This window comes from Alligator mississippiensis, chromosome 15 (assembly GCF_030867095.1).
Source record: "Alligator mississippiensis isolate rAllMis1 chromosome 15, rAllMis1, whole genome shotgun sequence".
Classification (NCBI taxonomy): Eukaryota; Metazoa; Chordata; order Crocodylia; family Alligatoridae; genus Alligator; species Alligator mississippiensis.
Window position 1 is genome coordinate 15,891,614 of NC_081838.1, and position 14,847 is coordinate 15,906,460.

Genomic DNA, 14,847 nt, shown 5'->3' on the forward strand with positions numbered 1-14,847 from the left:
ATGTATTTGAAATAATGTGGGTTTGCAAAGGTTGCCCACATCACTTTCTCAAGCTGTTGCAGGTGAGTGGAAGAGTTAGCCCCACTTCTTTTTAAATAACTCCAGAGATGCGGTCTCTCAATTTCAAAAGCTTTAAAGAAAGCACCCACTGCTGCTAGGCTTGGCTTAGGCACAGCATCCTCTCTTCTTTTTTGCAGAACCCAGAGCTAAGTGCTTCACAAGTCTGGATTGGTACCCAAAGGTGTTTTCTGGCTCCATTCTAGCTGGGAGCAGCATCCTTGTTTCCCCTTGCTGTACAGCCAGCGTTGCTCCATCAGCTGTGTCTGAGCATAGATGGGCCCAACCCTTCAAAAAGCAGCAGGTTTTATTAACATGCAATATCCTCATCAGTTTTATGTACCTTAGTCTCATGTACCCTAGTATGGGAGTATTGCACAGTCTGGAGGGCTGGGTGAGGGAAGGCAAGGGTGCGATCTCCATTTTACAGGTAGAGAGGCGAAGATCCCCATTGATTCAGGGTTGTAGGGTGCCTGGTGAGGGATGGAGGCAGAACTTAGCTGCCCAAGTCCTGGACTAGATGCTGCCTGACCCCGGAGGTCCCAAACCTTCAGAAAAGCACTCTGTTCTGAGCCTCGTTCTGCTTTCACCAGTGCACAGATACATCCTTGCCTTTACAGGCACCTGGCTTGCACCTCATTTCTGCTTGGGTCCAAAAATGAGGCCTTCCTCCGCCCACATGCCCTGGGGGGTGCTCAGTTCACCTGGCACCACCCTAGCAGGAGCAGCCTTCTCTCCATGGCTTGTAAGGTGCATCTAAAAGAGGAGCCCTGCTGTTCTCCCCATCCCTTTCCTATCATGTGTGCAGAGCAGGGCAGGTCCCAGACCTGCTCACATCTCCTATTTCACAGGGGCACAGAGTTGCAAGGTCATAGGGGGTCACCCAAGCTAGCCCCTGTCCCAGCCCTGCCCAGGAGGCTGGGTGGGACATTCTCCATCCCTCACCTGCTGCAGCCAAGACTTTCAGCCCCAGCCACCCCTCATCTCCACGGCAGGGACTCACCTGGGCTCCAGCTCCTGCTTTGCGGATGGTTTGGACACTTGACCTTCTCAGGGCATTGGCAAAAATGCCGACGCACTCCTAGAAGCCTAGAAGGAAGCAAGGACTTCCCCCACCAGGGAGGTCCCTGCCTGCTGCCACGTTTCTTCTGGTTCCTTCTTTTTTGACCTACAGAAGCTTGAGATCTTTTTCTGGCCCGTGGCACTGCTGCAATTGCAGGAGCATGGGGTACCCCCCTACCCTCGAGCTGGGGGCAGTCTCCGTGGACATGGGGTTTGCTTCCATGCAAACAGAGGAAGGCCAGGCTCTCCTTGTAGCCCAGCTGAGCTGTGCCAACCTTGAGGAGGGCTGGGCATGAAGGCACCTCTCTGCAGCAAGTGCAGGGTTTTGGATAGAGCCCAGGGGCACATCTACACATGCACTTTGGTGCTCCTTTAAAGCACATTAAAGCATCATGTAAAAAGCGGTGCTTTTTACTTAATTTGTATTAACATAGACTCATGTGCATTAAGCATCACTTAAAAAGCATTTGCTTTAGTTAATGTGCATTAAGCCAAGCTAATGTGCATTTTCCTGGTACCTCATAATGGAGGTACTAGATTTCATGTGCATTAACTAAAGCGCATCAATGTATGTGTAGATGTGCCCCAGGTGCTTACCGTGAGGTCAGGCAACCGTCTCCTGAGCACCACGGAGCTGTTTGCTAAGCAATCATGGGCTGGTACGGCGGGCTGTTGAAGCCAGGCTCCACACTTCCCCAGCTCGCATCATATCGATTCTCCTCTCTGCACTCTCTAACCTGGAGCAAGAGCAAGCCCTGTGGGGTTAAGAGAGGAGGGGTGGAGGGGGACAGGCACTATCACTATCATAGGAAACAAAATTGAACAGTTGATAAATATAAAATCCATGGTAGGAGGAACATTTTGACCTGTTTTTGCTTGTGGTGACAATCACTATCAGTGGGAGAGTGCAAGGCAATCTTAGTGATGTGTCGCAGGACCCCCAAGGTGCTTGGGGCTGCACAAACACCGGACCTCTTTGGTCCCCAAAAGCTTTCTGTCGAATGTACCGAATTAGCTACCACCCCGCAGGAAAAGGGCCGAGGCGTCGCTGCGGGCTGTTCCAGGCACACTCGTGCTCCGTGGAAAACCGCAATCAAAGCTGACTGTGCAAACAATAGTGTGTTATTGGAAATAAAAATGACAGTTGGCTAACGTTTCTTTCTATTTTTTTTCATGGAAAATATCAAATGGAAGAAAATTGTTTTGTCTTGTCTGAAAACATCTGTTTTGGATTCAAACGATTCATTGAAAATCTATTTTTGCAGGGGTTTCTTCCTATCCCCCCCTTTCTTTTTAAATCTTGTACCTTTTTTAGTAACAAAAATAAAAAAAAAAAAATCAAATTTAAAATGTGAAAATGGAGAAAAATGCTAACCAGCTTTTAGGGTTTTTTTTTTTACTTAAATGTGCAAGAAAAGTATCACGGGGAAGGAAATGGTCATTTGCTTGGTTTTTAACACCTTAAAAAGACATGCTTTCCAATGGGAAGAAAAGGTTTTACAAAGCAAAAAAGTGTTTTTCTCTCTCTGCTTTAGGTTTTGTTACCTTTTCCGCACTTATTCCAGTGGAAAAAAAAACAGGAAAAAATGACACGTGGAAATTTCCCCACCATGTCAAAAGAAAACAGCACTGAAATATCCATCCAGGTAAAATATGAAAGTATTTTTTCGAAATCTGCCATGTTGCCTGTTTAAAAATATTTTTTTCAACAATTAAAACTAAAAATGTGCTGGTGTTTTAGTGGCAAAATACAATTTATATCTGACAGTGGGGAGGTCACATTGACCAGTTTCCCCCCCCCCCCCCAAAGGACGGGGACACATTGGAGAAAGCCAAGTGGAGGGAGACAAAAATCGTTCAGGGGCTGGGGGACAGGACTTGTGAGGAGAGGCTGAGGGAACTGGGCTGATTAGTCTGGAGAAGAGAAGACCGAGGGGATTTAATAGCAACCGTCAGCTCCCTGCAGGGTGGGTCCAAAGAGGATGGAGCTGGACTGTTCTCTGTGGTGGCAGATGGCAGAACAAGGAGCAATGGGCTCAAGCTGCAGCAAGGGAAGTTGAGGTTAGATGTTAGTAAAAACTTTTCTCACTAAGAGGATAATGAAGCACTGGAACAGGTCACCCAGAGAGGTGGTGCAATCTCCATCCTTGGAGGTTTTTAAGACCTGGATAGATAAAGCCTTGGCTGGGATGACGTAGTTGGGGCTGGTCCTGCTTGGAGCAGGGGGTTGGATTAGATGTGACCTCCCGAGGTCCCTTCCCACCCTCATTTGCTAGGATTCTGTGATTCTATAACACCACCCCTGTTTCTCAAAGCAAAAATACTTTGTCTGAAACATTTTTACCAGCCATACTAAACTCATTCTAATACCAATATACAAATCAGTTCCCCCTGGCCTTCTACGTTAAGATCTAGTCATTAGTGCAGGAAGCGCTTAGGGGGAAAAAAAATAAAGGAAGTTAAAAAATACTTAGAAAGACTTCCATTGAGAGGCCGGGTGAGAAGTTGAATGGAACAAGGGCGATTCGTACATCACGAGGACTGTGTTCCCAAGAGGCGTATTAGTGTAAACAGGTAATGAGTAAGAGAAGTCAGCAGAGGTGTAGGAAAGAGTGAACAGTGCAGAGCTAGCTGGTTAGGTATGGTCATCCTTTCACAACACCGTGATGAGATGTGCCATTAAACCCTACTCTGGACCGTTGGGAGGAAGTGTGCTGGACATGTCTGAGTAACCCACTGAGCTCCGGGCTGCGAGACCCAAAGCAAAACAGGATCAGGAATAGGAATTGGGCTTTATACAGATGAAGTGCATATAGGGCATTGCACTGCACTGGGTATTTATATAGTAAAGCTATTTTTGAAGGTCTATGAGGGTCCTCCTACCTCAGAGCATGAATCTACCTCTAAGAGCAGGTGTTAGAAAGGTTTTTCTCCGCTGTCACACAGGAGGTACCTTGCACCTTGCTCTGACATTCTCAGATGCGGACACACAACACGTGTAGGACAGAGTCATTCACCCCAGGCTTTTACCCAGTAGTAAAAGTATTCTGTAGTAAGGAGAAGACAGAGGAGCTGCTCTTCCAAGCTACCAGCCTGCAGCAGGAACTGTCTCAGGGCCTGGCTACTACGTGGTACAAAAGAGCATGTTAGTAAGGTTCAATAAGGACACGTGCCAAGTCCTGCACTTGGGATGAAACAATCCCATGCACTCGTACAGGCTGGGGGCCGACGGGCTGGGCAGCAGCCCTGTAGGAAAGGACCTGGGGATGACAGTGGGCAAGAAGATGGATATGAGCCAGCAGTGTGCTCTTCTTGCCATGAAGGCTAACGGCATCTTGGGCTGCATTGGCAGGAGCATTGCCAGCAGATCAAAGGAAGTGATTCTTTCCCTCTATTCTGCACTGGTGAGGCCACATCTGGAGTCTTGTGTCCAGTTGTGGGCCCCCCACTACAGAAAGGGTGTGGGCAAGTTGGAGAGAGTCCAGCGGAGGCAACAAAAATGGTTGGGGGGCTGGGGGACAGGACTTGTGAGGAGAGGCGGAGGGAACTGGGCTGATTTAGTCTGGAGAAGAGAAGACGGAGGGGGAATTTAATAGCAGCCTTCAGCTCTGCGCAGTGGGGTTGCAAAGAGGATGAAGCTGGGCTGTTCTCAGTGGTGGCAGAGGACAGAGCGAGGAGCAATGGGTTCAAGTTGCAGCAAGGGAAGTTGAGATTAGTTATCAGTAAAAACGTTTCTCACTAGGAGGATAATGAAACACTGGAACAGGTTAGACGGAGACTCCACCAGAGAGGTGGTGGAGTCTCTGTCCTTGGAGGTTTTGAAGACCCAGGTAGACAAAGCTGTGGCTGGAATAATGTAGTTAGGGCTGGTCCTGCTTTGAGAAGGGGGTTGGACTAGATGCAACCTCCTGAGGTCCCTTTTCACCCTCATTTTCTCCAATTCTGTGTGGGTGAGCAAGAATGAGGCAGTTCCTTGTTTTGCTTATAGTGCTGTCCCAACCCCTGCAACCCTCATGGAAATATCACCTTCCATTTGTGTGGGGGACATCCCAGCTCTCTTCTTCAAAAGCCTGCTGGTTTGCAGAAAGGAAGAGGTTTCCAGCACTAAACACGCCTTCACTGTAGCCTGGCCTACGCTTCGGGGAACCCAGCCGTTGCCACAAAATGCTATTTACCAAATGAGGTCCCTGGTAGCGAATGCAAGAGGAACGCACCTAGTTCCTACAAATCACCCAAGAGCTGGCTGCAGCTTCTACTGTCCCCTGCTGTTCAGAGAAGGGATTTTTTTTTCAAGAAGCAGCTGCAAAAGATACCCTCTGGGCTTTCATTTTGTATGCCCAGGTGCCAAAGCATCCGCTGGAGTGGGTTGACCTGACCCCACTGATGCCAATGGAGCTGTGCTGCTTATAGCAGCTGTAAATCCTTCCCCTGGTGACCCTTATGAACAGCAGCACCTAAAACAAAGCCAGTGGAGAAGGATCTATGCGGTTTGTGGGTAATCACTTTCCATTACATAGACAGGGTTGTTTTGATGTCAATTCTTAGCCTCCAATGCGATGCAGAATGCAAAATTACCAGGGAGAGGCTTGCTCTCCATGCATACAGCGCCTGGCACAGTGGGGTTGTGGGCCATACGGGGGGCTCCCAGGCACCAGGGCGGTGCTGACGCAGTGCAATAATGATAATTGCTGGGCTGCTTCTCGGCTCAGATCAAGCGTAGTGGCTTCTTAACCTGGCAAGGGAAATACCATGCATCTGTGTCCAAGAAGGCATTTTTCCTGAACTGCCTTGTAGGAGAACTGTTCTTCTGGCATGGTTCAGTACCTGCCAAGGTGCAGTGGCTTTAAGCCCAGTTATGGAAATGGGAGTCTCTTCCCTTCCTTGCTCTGAGGGCCTTATAGCTGGGGGCAAGCAAAACTCAGGGCCATCCAAACCCCAAGCCTCCGGGCTGGGTCCTGCAAGTAGGATACTTGCCAAAGGATTTGGAAACATCTGAAGCCCCAGGTGTGGTGGAAGATGTTTGCTGGTAGTAGGGCCACTTCTGGTTGTGGACTCTTGGATTTGGAATTCATTTGGGCTAATCTGGCCACGAGTGCAAATTATTAAAAAAAAAACAATAAAAAAATTTCGGGGCTGTTTTGAGCATGCTTATTCATCCCAAGGGTTCTGCAATCTTCCTTGGCCCTTGCTTTCAATTGCAATCAGACCGCCCTTAATTTCCTCAGCTCTTTGAAGCCAGAAAGCTTTGCCTTTGTGCTCTGGGCTGGGTGTGTGTTTGAAAGGACCGGGTATAATGGCAAATATTTACATGGAGATTCCTGCACAAATCTATATTGATACTGAGATAAAGGCCTATCTGGTGGGCTGGGACAGCTACATTTCAGCAGTGGAGCCTGAGTTATCGCAAGCCCCTCATTAATGGCGGGGAGCTTGAAGGCCAGGCACTCATTAAGGATCTTCAAAGGAGCCAGCTGCCTTGCTGCAGATTTCTTGATGAGTCTGGCCTGGGGAGTCTTTGTTTAAGGCCGGCTCTAGAAGCTGGATGCATTTCTACTCAAATCTCTTCTTGCTGTCAGAAGTCTGTTGGGAACCTCTCGTCTTGTGAAACCCCAAGGAGCTGCCGAGTCTTGGGGACTTTGAAAACCAGGAGCAGCTCCTGGGCTGAGTTGTCAGCCGCTGCAAACTGTGTCTGGGCTTTCAGACCCGCCATGGAGGCAGGGGGCATCTTCCGTGGTGAGCGCAGCATCCCCCGGGCTGGTTGTGCCCCCTCTCCATCCTGCTCAGCTTGGCAGAGCAGGTAGGATCCCAAGGCATCACCTCTCCAGTGCAGCATGTTCCTACTGGCTGGTTTCCATTTCCTGGGAGGAACTGGGGAGGGTCAGGTGTGAACCCCAGAGTATGGTCTCAAGGGGCATCAGATGGTCAAAACAACCTACTGGGCACCACGGAGCCAGGCTCTAACATGGCATCCTTGCCAGCTCTGCATTTCCTCCCTTTCTCAACTCCCCGTCCTTCCTCCTGGGTGGTTGCAATAGTGAAGGAAGGGGGCAGATTGGAGGAAGGGGTTTAATGAAGAGGGCTGAGAGTAATGTGGGGCCAGGTCTCCCTAATCCACACTTTTTGGACTGTGGTCTCCTCTCAGCATTTCTAGCTGTCCACAACACTCCTCACCTTCCCACACCTTACACTCCACCCCAAGGTGAGGGCACCCTGGCTTAACCCTTCTCAGGCCATAAGAAAGAGAGGCACCAACTTCAGCCCGTATATAGCCATTCATCCTAAACACCAGTTGGCAAATGACCAGCCCCAGCAATGGATCTTCATGTGTATTAACGAAGTGCGTGCATAGGAAAGGGGTGGTTTGGGAGTGAGCATTTGGGACAGTCCAGAACACCCTAAGACGTTCACAGGCTAAAGGACACAGCTGGTTATAAAAGATGTGCCATATTTCATTTAATGAGGGTACAAAACAGGTGTCCCACAGGGGTGCAGAGGGAATTGTCTCTGAACAAATTGTAAAGTGAAGTACTCGAAGACTAGGGAATGTTGTAGTCAAGGTGTCTGTAACCGCACCTTTTCCCCCATGACTGAGGCTGCAGTAGGGCAGTACAAATTAATTAACTTAGTGATATGCTTTTGCCTCACGTGGAGAAGTACTGTGTGTAGCAGGCTGCAAGGGGCTACCACCCAGCTGCAGACAGTCAAGAGTGATTACAGCCAGCCTAGGAGGACTGGGCCAGTTGAGGGGGATAATTACCTGGCCACGGGAAGCTAAAGGCTCCCAAATGGAGAGGAATATTAGGAGTTAAGAGCCACAGCAGGGCTGGAGGGAGAGCTCCCAGGGAGTGGGAAGCTGAAAGTAAGAACGGAGTATCAAGAAGGGGAGAGCCAGCAGGTCACCTCGTGGAGGATCCTGAACATCATGCCAAGGGTGCTGCTCTCCCAGAGGACCAGGGTCTGTAAGTGAGCCCTTCCTGTTGGGACCAGAGGGAAAAAAGGGGTAGAGGGGGCAAGGCAAAATCACACCTAACAGCTCTCTTTGGGTCTGAGAAAAGACCCCGTGCTCTATGTTTTATTTATGGATTGAGTTTGGTTACATGGACTCCTGCCAGCACAGTTTGCCCTGGAGCACTAAAGACAGTGGCAAAAGACTGTAAACAAACACAGAACAACTTGGAGTGAGCAATTACCCAACCCACTGCACCATGTAATTATGAAACTGTTTGGCAGCCAGTTCATGTGACGCACCCAAGCAAAACATTCATTGATATGCTTGAAAAGTTTATTTTTCAAGCCCAAGTCCCAGAAGCAGGACCATGACATGTCTTGGCGGCTGCTCGGAAGATTCAAGCCAGCACTTTCCATGCCGAGGACGCAGGCTGATGCAGCTCGAGCCGACTCTCTTGCAAATTGGCTGCAAGGGGGTGAACCTTTCCCACTCACTTCCAGGGGCAGCAAGATTTTACCGAAAAGCAGGTAGTATTAACCCCAAAGCCGCTTTGTTTGCAAGCTCTCTCGCCCCCATCCCGTTGTCTCCAGGTCCCCGTGCACACAGTAACGGTAGACTAGATCGACCATCCTCACCCCGGCATGAGCCCTCACTTGCTGTCATTTCTTTATTGCTGTCAAGGCTGCAAGGGCAAGTCACCCCCAATAGCACTGAAGGTGCCCAGTCGCTGGCAGACAACAGGTGCTAGGTGAGCCTCCCTTCCCTTTGAGAGCAGCTAACAGGTTTGTGCACTGACAGCCTGAATTGCACCTGACCCCTTTGCAGCGCTAGAACTGCCAGTTAGCCCGCAGTAAAGCCAGGCCCTTTTAGTGCCCAGCTGAAACACCGGGGCAGAGGTGGAACCTGCCTCGTTATAGCTCATTAGGAGCAGGTGGGACAAAGGCTTCTCAGGACATGTGTCTAGACTAGGATTGGGTATCTTACTGATCAAAACTGGTTTAAAAAATGCCATTTGGTCTAAATAATACATCGCAAAAGCACAGATATTTCATTAAGAAATGTGTCAAAAAACAATTTAAAAAATCACATTTCTATCAAGCGATTAAAAAATGTATATTGTTTTGGTAAAATTGCTCTTTGACTACAAAAAACATACAGTCAATTGATAATATTTGACTGGTCAGTTGACCAGCTTGCCAATCCTAGTCCAGACCCACGTCTTGCCTCGCTGCTGGGGTGAGGAGGAGATGTCCCCTTGAGGTCTCTTTCCCACCCTACATTGCTGTCATTCTCTAGGACAATGTTCATCTCCAGCTGGTTCCTGTTGACAGAGATATGGGTCACCACATTGCAGTACTGGTGGCTATATCACAGTATGGCTTGGACACATCATGTTGCTGCTTCTGGGCTATATTGTGGTGCTGCTTCTGAGTGGATTTGTGTGCAGGTGGCCTCAGTGCATCGCAGAACAGAAGGCAGGATGGGATCCAGGACTGTGCTCACCTCCCTGGGCCCCCAGCCTCATAGCAAGTTATGGAGGAGCAGGAGGATCCCGAGAGTCACCGCAGAATCAGCTGCCAGCCGGAACGTGGACGAGGCAGTGTTCCTGTCTGGATGGAGACAAGAGCTGGTTATTCCTGTGTCAGACAGAGGGTCAAGAGCTACATGCTAGGAGCTGGCAAATCAGCAAGTGGGGACTCAAGCTGGAGTCAGAAATAAGCAGTTGGGGCAAGAATGGGCCAGCTGGAAGTATGTAGGCCACTGGCAGCCAGCCCTGCTCAGGTAGTCCAAACCAGTTTGGGGGAGGACTTCCCCGATTCATCCTACATAGCAGGGAGCAAGAGACCTGCTTTGGGGGAACGCCTGCAGCACCCCCAGAGCAAAGCCTTCATGGGAGTCTGGATAGCACCTTTCCTAGGTAACCTCCCCCAGAGCACTGCAGGGACCACATCCTTTATGCTGGCCCCATGCTCCTCCTCTCTTTGGGGCATGTGCGTGTGTGCACCCTTGCATCGGTTCACTGAATGGAGCCCTGTTGGGGTCAGCAGTGGGCGGTCGACCTCAAGACACCTAAGGCCAAAGCCCCCTGCACACACACATATGCTGAGCCCTTCAGCTCCCTCAGATGCACGCTAGCTGTCTACAGAGCCCATGGGGCTGTGGAAGTGCATAAAGCCATGGAAGGCATGTAGGTCAAACACTACCTTGCCATTGGCAGTCGCCTCGGTAATATATGGACTCAGTGTTGCAGCTGGCGGAGTTGCAGACAGTACAGTTGTACATTATGTTGCTTTCTGATGTGAGAGAGAGGACCAGGTCTCCATTTAACTCGGAATAACTGCATTTCTTGTCATCCTTGTACCATGTGTACGTCACATCAGGGATACTGACAGAGCACTTCAAGGTGACACTGCACCCTCCTTTGGTCTTTTTTAAAGAAGTGACATTCAACCTGGGCTTCGGGACAGGAGCTGGGAACAGAGCAAAGATCACATTCAACTGCAGCAGAAGCCCTGACAACTCGAAGCAGCTGGGGCCAGATGTTCTGCTGTAAGCTGCCGGTGGGGCTTGTGAGCCAGTTTCTGATGGCAGGACCCATCCTGACCCTCTAGCCTGCTTCGGACAGGGACTCGGGAGTCACTTGAGGCTCTCTCGAGGCCTCTTTGCTTGACCAGACTCTTGCTTCCCTGCCCTCCCAGCGCTGCCCTGGTCTGAGGGGTGCAGCTCACCTCCCTCCCCACTACCCTCAAGCACTCCTTGGAGACCCCCCTGCCACCCACTTCTGTCCTTGCCTGGCTCTTCGTGGGTGCTCCTGTTTGCATCTGAACACTAGCTTTTCAGCTGGTCAAAGCTATATTTCTCCAGCAATGTCCTTGGACTGTGGCTGGGGACCCAGCCCTTCTTATTCCTGCCCAGGGGGGATTTCACTGCACAGGCTCTCAGGCTTCCCCTTGGCTGGGGGTACAAAGACCCCTGTCTATACTCACCATAGATGTTCAGCTGGATCATTATAGGGATCTCGAGGCCTTTTTCATCTTCCACAATTATCTTGTATTTGCTGCTGTCTTCCTTCCGAAGCCTCACGATACGCAGAGTGCCGTTCTCAAACAATTTTGTCTTGTTCTTAAAATACTCATTATTGTAATGAACCGACTTGCCCTTCTGCTTCTTCAGGATCTGCTGGGTATGGTTGTAAAACCATTTGATTTGCTGATATCTCTCCAGGATGGGAATCCCTGGTTCTAAGTCCACAGTGCCATTAACAATCCCATTCATGAGCTTTGTCTTCTCTTCAGCTGTGGACACACACACAAAGATCAGCGCTGCACCAGGGAGCTGGAGTGGGAAGAGAGTTCTTGGTAACTATGCTAATGAAGGGCTAAAATGCTGTTGACTCCCTTCTCTATCCCTCTGGCATGTTTCAGGGTGGTTTTTTTTGGGGGGGTGGTATTTTTCTTTTTTCTTTTTAAAAAATTACTTGAAATATGAGGACTGTTTCTACCCAACAGAAGAGAGAGGGGCCAAAATAGGAGCAGAGAGACCAGGAAGCCAAATTGTTTTTAGGTTGGAGCTCAATCACTTTCTCACCGGGACTGCATGACGTGTTTGGCTGTGATGGCAGGGAACCTGCCTCTGTGACTTGTGGGGTCTCTTTCAAGGTGTCCCGCGTTTAAAGTCATAGGGAAGTCAGGTTGGCAGGGACCTCAGGGGCTCACGTCTAGTCCCAGGACCAGCCCTGTCTAAACCAACTCCAAGGCTTTGTCCAAGCTGACCTTAAAACCTTCCAGGGATGGAGACTCCACAGCCTTGGAAGAGCCCGCTCCAGTGCTGAACCACCCTCAGACACATAGTTCTTCCTAAATATCCAACCTAAACTCCACTTGTTGCTACATGTTTAAGGTTGTTCCTTCTTGTCCTGCCCACTGCAGCCACAGAGAAGAATCTATCTCCATCTTCCTTCCCACCCTCCATGCATTTGTCTCCTTTATCTAAACCATTGTGTTTATATCAGGATAGAAAAGGGAAATGGAAATGCTTTTAAGCAGTGATGCAAGGAGGTCAGCCTACTTGTCTTTAGCATTAGGGAGTCTTTCTTTATCTCATAACACCAGTTTTGTGCTGACACATGATAGTAAGACACATGTTAGTTAGGGTTACAGGGCAACACCATTGAAAAATACACCCACTTCTCAAATGCACTGAGATAGCTGGGAGGAGCTACAGCAGGTAGGAAGATGAAGGCAGGACAAAGGAAGCAGAAATGGAAGATTAGAGGCAATGCCCATCTTGGCCAGAGGTTTCTATAAACTGGGTTTAAAATCCAAGCAGGGCATTGGAGCCACCCACGTCCACACCCAGCCAAGCCAGGCCTGTGCCTTGCAGGAGCCATGCTTGGCACATCTCATGCTGTTGTTCCCCTCTACAGGATAAGCTCCAGAGCCAAAACCTGTCTCCCATCCATTGTGGGTGTGGATCATCATGGCAGCAACCAGGACAGCAGCAGATACAACAGCCACCACCATCAGGATTTAACTCTGCTCCACTCAAGAATCACAAGACTCCTGGAGCTGGGGCTTTTAGAGCAAGGCAAAGACTAGCAACACAATCCTGAGAGTCAACAACAGTGGAATCAAGGTAAGGAGAGCAAAACACTACCCAAGTCCCCCAGCCATGCCAGGGTTCAGAGAAAAATCCCCCAAGAAATGTGGAATTCTTTGAAGGCCCTTGTCTGAGGCTGAAAAGTGACTAAGTTTCAGTGACCACAAAAGTTTAAATTGTGTCAGGCGGTTGTATGACAGGAAAGCAGCAATGTATTGTACAATCAAGAACTTAACGGAAGTTTCCCAAACTACAAGTCAGCCTGAATCAAGGGGCACAGCACTTTCCAGGCCCTGTATATCCCTGCTATATAAAGCCTGAGGGCTGCTGCTAGCGATGGGGGAAGGAATAAAGAAAAGATCATTTTCTTTTTCACCAATAAATAAAAAAATCCCAAATAGTTAAATGTTTCTTCCTTCTTTTTTCTTTGCTTGGTTTGATTGCGGTTCGTTAAGCTGCTCCATAGCCAAACAGAATTAATTCCCTGTGAAACACTGGATTAAAAAATCATTACTTTTATTATTACTTGACATTAGTCACTTCTTTTGTAGCAACTGCTTAAGAAGTCCACCCTATTCAGCCAGATTTTCTATTCTTTTCCTTCATTGCCCTCAATGCCCTTCCATCCCTAACTTCAGCATTTTTGGTTATACAAGAAGCCATTCATAACTGTCTAATCCCCTTCATCCTCTTAACCGCATCCATCTACCCTCTTCCAAATGCTCTCCTGTCCGCTGCAAACTCTCAGGAGATTTTTCAGGTTCTCATCTCAGATATTAACCCTGCTGACTGCTCTCAGAGTCGGGACCATTTTCTTTCATTCACAGACCTGATTTTAATGTACTGCAGTGAATGAAGGGCACACAGATTGAAGAAATACATGCCAGGCTCCAGGACCCCAAAGAGATGCTCTGAGCCATTTCAGAGTTAATCAGGTATCTCAATTCTGGGAAGTCTCTTCGTGGCCTGTGTCTTTCATTTCCGTGCTGAAGAAAATGTGTTTGTGTTTGATAAAAAGAAAGGTCTGCTGTTTTCCTGTGGGGAAGGTGCGATAAAAGCTTCTTCTTAAGGGCAAGGCAGGCAGTCTCCCTGGGCCAAAAACCTCAGCAAAAGATTATAGTAGACCGTCACATTTTGATGGGAGAAGGGACAATGGAGAGAAGTGGAAGGAAAAACCTGCCGGTGTTTTGTCTCCTCTTTGGTTTTCAGCCCCCCTAGTGCTTTCTGCTGTAGGAGGTGGAGGGGGCATCAGCACGAGCGCACTCTTCCCCTCGCAATGAGCTGCAAGGGGGTTAAACGAGGAGTCGTCTTCCCCGTCCACCACCGCAAGATTAGAGCTATAAGTCTACTCTAGAAACACGTCCGCTCTTTTTAAATACTGCCCATCCCAATGCCTGCTTCTCTTACACACTGCCCAGCCCGATGCCCCGCCACACTGGTGGCCCCACGGGGGAAGAGGCACCTCAGAAGAGCCCCTTTCCAAGAGGAGATAAAAGAGGGTGGCCTTACCCTTGCCGCACGACAACACAGAAAGCAGAAGTACAGCAAGCACCGTCGCCATCTTCTCTGCTTGGCCCTGCCCCGTCTTCCGGTATCTAAAAGTAGTGTAGAAGTTACCTGCCCTTTGAGCTGGTGGAAAGTTTTGGGCAGAAGAGAAATAATTCAAAGGCAAGAAAAGAGTCTTTGGTGCGGACGTGCACACATGTGGATTTTGCAGACTGTTAGAGGCAGATGGTGGGGGGGCACTTCCCCTTTGGGTCCAGCACGCGTCAGATGTCACAAGCCATGCTGTGGTGTCTCAAGAAGTTGTTAAAGAAAATGTTCCTTTTTTGACAACGAAACAGAAGATGGAGAAAGGAATTAAGAGCAGCTGTCAGAGGGTGGAGCTGGACTGTTCTCAGTGGTGGCAGACAGGGCCTAAGCATGGTGGGGAAAGGGTACAATTTACCAGGACCCCAAGATCCGGGGGTGGCGGCCCTCCCTGGATCTCCAGGCCCCGGTAAAGTATATCCTTCCCCACCACCATGCTTGGGCCATGACAGCAAGGAAAGTTTAGGTTAGGTGTTAGCAAAAATTTTCTCACCAGGAGGGTAGTAAAGCACTGGAGCAGGTTACCCAGGGAGGTGTTATAAGCTCCGTCCTTGGTGGTTTTCAAGACCGGACCCAACAAAGCCTTGGCT

The 14,847-nt window shown here is 49.2% G+C and overlaps 1 protein-coding gene across 3 annotated transcripts; it reads right to left on the minus strand.

The window, feature by feature from the left end:
• Positions 1-7,557: 7,557 nt before the first annotated feature.
• CD48 (CD48 molecule) lies at positions 7,558-14,444 on the minus strand. 3 transcript variants are annotated; one of them, XM_019478304.2, is made up of 5 exons: positions 14,177-14,444; positions 11,056-11,364; positions 10,273-10,539; positions 9,572-9,678; positions 7,558-8,093 (listed from the first exon to the last, which is right to left on the minus strand). In XM_019478304.2, the coding sequence occupies exons 1-4, from the start codon at positions 14,226-14,228 to the stop codon at positions 9,590-9,592; spliced, it is 717 nt and encodes a 238-aa protein (XP_019333849.1). In that variant the 5' UTR covers positions 14,229-14,444; the 3' UTR covers positions 7,558-8,093; positions 9,572-9,589. The 3 variants fall into 3 exon arrangements, with proteins under 3 accessions (XP_019333849.1, XP_014457228.1, XP_019333850.1); XM_014601742.3 differs by having other exon boundaries at positions 7,558-9,678; positions 14,177-14,442; XM_019478305.2 differs by having other exon boundaries at positions 7,558-9,678; positions 11,056-11,404; positions 14,177-14,441.
• Between the last annotated feature and the right edge of the window lie 403 nt (positions 14,445-14,847).